This window comes from Lonchura striata, chromosome 1 (genome assembly GCF_046129695.1).
Source record: "Lonchura striata isolate bLonStr1 chromosome 1, bLonStr1.mat, whole genome shotgun sequence".
Taxonomy (NCBI): domain Eukaryota; kingdom Metazoa; phylum Chordata; class Aves; order Passeriformes; family Estrildidae; genus Lonchura; species Lonchura striata.
In genome coordinates, this window is record NC_134603.1 from 11,722,313 (window position 1) to 11,728,286 (window position 5,974).

The following is a 5,974-nucleotide window of genomic DNA, read 5'->3' on the forward strand; positions in this document are numbered from 1 at the left end:
CACAAAGAAAAGCAGCTCTAATAATCTTTCCCTTCGTTTTAATGAGAGCACCATGCTGCCTCCCAGCAGCAGGGTCAAGCCTCTGCCCACGAGCACTAGCTCCCTGTAACACCAATGCTCTTGGTTACTGCTTCTCCTTCTGGCTGCTCACTTCTAGACATCTGAGCTCGGATTTTCCACTGGCTGAAGCATCACATTGCCAGGCACACAGGTGCAGGATGACAGCCCTGCTGTGCCACAGCATCTTCTGCTCACAGGGCAGAGGGAAACAAATGCATGGGCTGAAAGGCAAGAAGGTTTCTAAAATTCAGAGGCACAGCTGTAACTCCTCTCCCCCTTGTTTATCCCATTTCACATAATCCTGGGGACATCCCAAGCCCTTTCCACCTCACAAGAGGCAGGATCCATCCCCTGTTCCTACTCTCCATGGGGATTCAATCCCAGGCTGAGTTGAGGGAGTTCAGGCTAAGACATGATGGAGTGCATATATAGACCATAGAGGAGCTTGATACCAAACCCCATTTTTTCAGATTAAACCAGACACACTGAGCTGCATTTCTCTTGAGACACCACAAGAATTGGGGACAAACATTATGAAACCAAGTTTATTAAAACTTTCTACAAGTCAGACTTTATCATCCAGGTTTCCACAGACATATACATATGTACAAATTGGACATAGTGTTTTTAGCTTTTCTGGCAGAATTTTCTACCAATATATACAAATGTACTGTTTTTCATAGAAGGGTTAAACTGTATCACAGATACAAATGTCAAGCAATCATGAGAGGTTTAGTGCAACGGAGAGCTGGAGCGCTCTGCTCTTAATGCTCATGATTCTGTCAAGTTAGTATTGCCAACAATAATTCACATTAAACTGCTCTTTGACACCTCTTATTAGGACAAAGTACAACAAAACAAGAAAACAAACCCCCAAACAGTAAGGTATGTACAAAGTACACAGTCCATGAGGTATACATGGTATTCTTGCAACGCGTGGTGGGACTGCAGCTTGCCAGGGTTAACCCTTAAAATGACTACACTCAGACTGGGTGGTGCTGGGAACGTGCATCACCCACCTCACGGCCATTTCAGAAGCCGCACTCCTGCCTAAGGTGAATGGACATCTCTGCATAAACCACTGGACACATGTGATACGAAGCAGAAATTTTAGGCAGGGCTAAACTTTACCTACCCCCAACCCAGGAAGCTAATGATTCAGATATATTCATTATTCACACATATTGGAAAGACTATGAATAATCATGCAAAATAAAAACAAAACAAAAATTTTAAAATTAAAAAAAAAAAGAAAAAAAAAAAGTGGGGGAGGCTGGAGGCAAACAACATACCTGAATAATCAACTAAGGGTATACGGAGATTTTACTCTTAAGACTAACTTTTTGGGGGGTGGAGGGTGAAAGAGTAAGTGATGTATTTTTAAGAGTTGAGGCGGTTAAAAAACATGGCCATGTTTACAGGTACTGTACAAGAAACCCCTTATCCTCTCCCAGGGGAAGGTGCCCCAGCCGATAGTGTTACGGTTTGGTAAACGGATACATTTTGGCACTCGGAGCTAACTAGACTTGCTGAGGGCATAAAGTTATATAGGCTACACTGTGGTAACACGAGGCTTAAGTCTATTTAAAATGCTTTCCTGGACAGTGAATTGAATCAGAAGGGATCCAGCTGGGAGATCCACTGGTTTCTGCTTCAGAAAGAGCCACAGCAGTGATTTGTCTTACGGGTGGATCTAGGAGCTTCACGCCTCTGAAAGCAGGATCAGCTGGAGAAGCAGCAGAGAGCTGACCATGGTGGGTGAAGACCTCCTTCCCTCATTAATGTGGGCTTACAGTCAGAGAGCTGCTTTGTCAGCTGGCTGCTGGGGCACACCGAGTCGATTCCCCTTTTAATCATTTCTGTCAGATTTGTTCAGGTAGAGATGCGCCATGTGCCCCTCTGCCCCTACACATCGTGGCCAGGGCTCCACACCTCTGCAGCCGCTGCAGGAAAGCAGAAGGAGCTCCCTTTCCCTCCCACACCTTGCCAGATGTAAGACTCTGCAGCCAAGATGCGACCAGTTACACCGGAGGAGGATGCGGGAGGCAGAAGAGCCAGACAGTTCTCACAAGGCTGCACAGGTCCTCCAGGGCTGGTGGGACCAACCAGCAGAGCAAGAGGATGGAACTCCGAGTACACTTAGGGAGTGGAGACCTCCAGGATGGCATTCACTTAGACAAGGTCACTTTTCTGACCATACTGGCACTTTTAAGATGCTTTTGAGTTTGCAGACGTGGAAAAATGAAACCCTACAGAGATGCCGGAGGTAAGAACCGTTGAGGTTTTTGATATTACGGGGTTAGCAGAAGAAGGAGCTAATATCATCACAGTCTCCATGATATTCTGGGACAATCTGATCTGAAGTTCTTGTCTCTTGGTCTGTATATCCAGGCTCCAAGACCGCCTCGAACCAAGGGTGAAGCAAGATCTCTGGAGCAGTGAGTCTTTCAGAAGGCTCCCGCCGCAGGAGGCTGCGGATGAGGCAGCGGGCTTTGGGGGAGACGTGGTCAGGAATACAGAACTGTCCACGCCGGATTTTGGAAAACAGAGTGCTAGGGTCCGAGTCATGGAAGGGATAGCGTCCCACCAGCAGGGTATAGAGCATCACTCCCAAACTCCACACATCGGCCGATTTTCCAGAGTAAGTCCCCGTTGTGTTTAGGATCTCAGGACTGACGTACGCCGGGCAGCCGTGCTTGTCTGAGAGCGCATCGTCTTCGCCTTTGATGATGTGTGTGTCTTCCAGGCTCTCTAGACGCAGCTGAGTCCTAGGGAGGGCAGGAGAGGAAGCCACAGGTGAGAAATAGCAACACGCAGTTGTGAGCAAGCACAGCAAGCCCCTGCCATGGCCCCATTCTCTCTTGCATTGGCACTGAGAAAGGAAACACCTCAGCTTGCAGCAGAGAAGCTGCCCAGACGCCTGAGAATGTGTAATGGAAGGGCTGCTGTGTGCACCGGGCCAGCATTCAGTGACGCTCATGTTTTTTTACTAACTGGAGATTTAAACAACACAGAGGACTCTTGAGGAACACCAAGTCACCACTACCCACGCAGGTTGCAGTGCCACTGCAGGGGGTTAATTGGTGACATGGCACTTTACAGCCACTGTGTGCTGTTCAGGCTTTGAGCAAACAGCATCCAGCTGTGTGATTCCATAAACCACAAACCCCAGCTCCCCTCTGCACTGGTGAGGATCATTGCCTTTCCGAAGCTTTTTTTTTTTTTTTCATTTTAGTTCATAATTTATTGTTTTTGCCTTTTGGAGCATATCACTGCACCCACCATCTCCAGGTAGAGATGGGTCCCCAGCCTCCTATTTTGGAGGGTAAGGGGAGCTCCTGTTGGCAGGGAAGCCATCAGCCAGCCCTGGAAGGGTTCTGCACTGCCTGGCAGCCTGCTGGGGTGTAGATATGTTGGCTTCAGCTTGTCCTCAGCCTGACCTCGGCAAATACCCATTGGTTCTGCAAACGGAAAATATGACTCAACGAGAACCGTGGGCCCGGGATTGGCTGCGGAGCCCTGAAACTGCACCTGTGCGGGAGCCCGCGTCGCCTGCCATTGCTTAACCCTCTTCTTGCCAAATGTGATGCACATGACATCGCCTGTGCAACACGTTATTTCCAAATGAGCGAGACTGTGTGCAACGTAACATTTCAACAAATGTTTCATCTTCTTATGGGAGGGAAAAGCTGCAATAGTTTCCTTCAAAGGAATAGCTTTCTTTACGTGTCAACATATGGTTGTTTCAGAGGGGCAGCGCTGGTTAATTTTCTTATCACATTCGTAAAAAGATATCCTGAAGAATCATTAGCCCAGTTTAACAAAACAAACAAAATCCCTTTTCTTTTGCATCAGTAATATCACCTTACATTTTTATTGTATTAAGCACAACTCCATTACAGCTTTTACTTAGTTTTTTTAACATTGCTTGGGATAAGCAGCTAGTCAATAATCAGCTTTGCTGTATTTCTGACTCTGCCACGTGTGATGAAGCACCGCAAGAGCACAGCACTCCAGGGGAATACTGAATATTTCCCTAATCTAAATTTAACAACTAGATTTTATGATTCTATCATCTTCTCTATGAACCTAGGCTTTAGGCTAAGTTTTACAAAAGTGATTTTCTTTGATGCAGGATTCCCAGAGCATTATTTAACCATATCCCACCTTCCCTCCTGTGTGTGCCCACAATCCACGGGCACAGGGGGCATGGGAAGCACAGCAGTGGAAGTGGGGTAAAAGCCTCAAAGGGTTCAGCAGCATCACTCTCATCAGCAGAGTGGTTCAGCAAGGAGACCCTTTCCAAGTGCTGGGGCTCCACCGTGGGTCACAAGGCAACTCTCCCGAGGAGAGACCAGAGCTCCAGCTCCTCACATCTCCTGCTCCCCCAGCCAGGCTGCTTCCTCCTCCCGGCACAACACCTCAGCCTCCCCCCTCTCCCTCTCTGCCTTTTATTCATTTGATACTGAATGAGTGGCACACATGACATCTTCTGGCGCTAACGAGCATCTGAACTATCATCCCTTTGTCTGCCAGCGGGTTTCAGTGAACTTCTGCTGAATGAGAGGAAGCTCCCGGCGAGCTTCCTCCCTTTCATCAGTCAAGATCTAACTAAAAGGGAGTGCGCACCGCTTAGATCCGTGACCTACTACACACACGTGATGAGGACCTACTCGGATTGCTCGCAGGTGATGCCCGGCTGACGGAGCTGTTTCCACTCCCTGGGACGCTTTTTGTGTCTCTGGATGTGGCATTCCTCCCTCCCCACTCACCCCAGGGCTGGCTGCTGACAGCCACTTACCTTTCTTCATTAGAGAAGACAAATTTCCTGAGCTTGAGGTCACCAAGTACGATGGCTGACTGGTGGCAGTGAGCTACAGCAGAGACAATCTGTTTGAACAGCCGGGCAGCCTCCTCTTCCCTCAACCTCTTGCAGCTCCTCACATAGGAGTGCATGTCCCCAAAGTCCTTTTCAAAGAACACATAGGCCTTGGTGTCCCCGAGAATGACTTCGACAACCCCGGTGATGTTTCTGTGTGACGGCAGCTGAATGTAAGGTCGGATCTTGTCCTGGTAGTGTTTGAGAGGGAACACCTGTATAGAGGAAATTAAACCCGAATTCATTCTCAAGGGCGTTGAAAGCTGCAGCTCGCGTAGCAACTCTCCCCAAACAATGACGAGGGAGCTGGAGGGAAGCCAGGGCTCGGCAAGACCGGCAGAAGCGGCTACCGAGACCCTTCCTGTTCGTTGTAAATTGAAAGGCTGTGGGGGGAAACTAAACCAAACCACCATTCCCACAGCCTTTGGGGGGAAGGCGCCCCGAGGTAAGTCGGAGTCCCAGCTCACTCGCAGGGCGTGCAAACGCCGCCGGGGGCTGGCCGGGCGCTCCGGCCGGGGAGCAGCGGGAGGATGGATGTTCGGCAGGGCTGCGCCCGGGCCGGTGGTCGGGCGCGCCGGCAGGACCCGCTCCCACCCGCGCAGCTCCCGCTCACCTTGCAGCGCAGCTCCCGGCCCGAGCTGACGCTCAGCGCCCTGGACACCTGCTCCCGCTCGGCCAGCGGCAGCAGCAGGTACGAGGCGATCAGGCTGGGACCCGCCGCGCCGCCGCCGCCGGCGGGAGAAGCGGGGGCACACGGCGACCCGGGAGCGCTCAGGCAGTCCGGGGGGCCGCACTCGGCGAGCCGAGGGCACTTGGCGGCCGGCGCTTCCTCGGCGGGGCCGTCGTGCAGGGGCTGGAGGCGCTTGGCCGGGGCGCTGCGGCAGCGGGCGGCCGGCAGCAGGGACGCGGGGCGGCTCATGGGGGGAGCGGAGCGGCTGCGGAGCTACAGGCGGGCGCTGCGCGCTGGGCGCATCCCTTCGCTCTCCCCGCCGAAACCTCGGGCTGTGTCCACCATCTGCTGCCGAGTCCGCGCTA

General features: G+C 51.4%; 1 protein-coding gene across 1 annotated transcript; it reads right to left on the minus strand.

Annotated features, from left to right (window-relative positions):
* Positions 1-578: 578 nt before the first annotated feature.
* On the minus strand, positions 579-5,974 carry TRIB1 (tribbles pseudokinase 1). The gene is made up of 3 exons (XM_021542347.3): positions 5,553-5,974; positions 4,862-5,154; positions 579-2,828 (listed from the first exon to the last, which is right to left on the minus strand). The coding sequence occupies exons 1-3, from the start codon at positions 5,856-5,858 to the stop codon at positions 2,360-2,362; spliced, it is 1,068 nt and encodes a 355-aa protein (XP_021398022.1). The 5' UTR covers positions 5,859-5,974; the 3' UTR covers positions 579-2,359.

Bases quoted from the DNA above. Each gene is read 5' to 3' on its own strand.
- TRIB1 (XM_021542347.3), bottom strand. From the start codon at position 5,858: ATGAGCCGCCCCGCGTCCCTGCTGCCGGCCGCCCGCTGCCGCAGCGCC. The intron at 5,155-5,552 runs GTGAGCGGGAGC...TCCTCTATACAG, and splicing joins GCCGGGAGCTGCGCTGCAAG to GTGTTCCCTCTCAAACACTA. The intron at 2,829-4,861 runs GTAAGTGGCTGT...TGCCCTCCCTAG, and splicing joins GTCTTCTCTAATGAAGAAAG to GACTCAGCTGCGTCTAGAGA.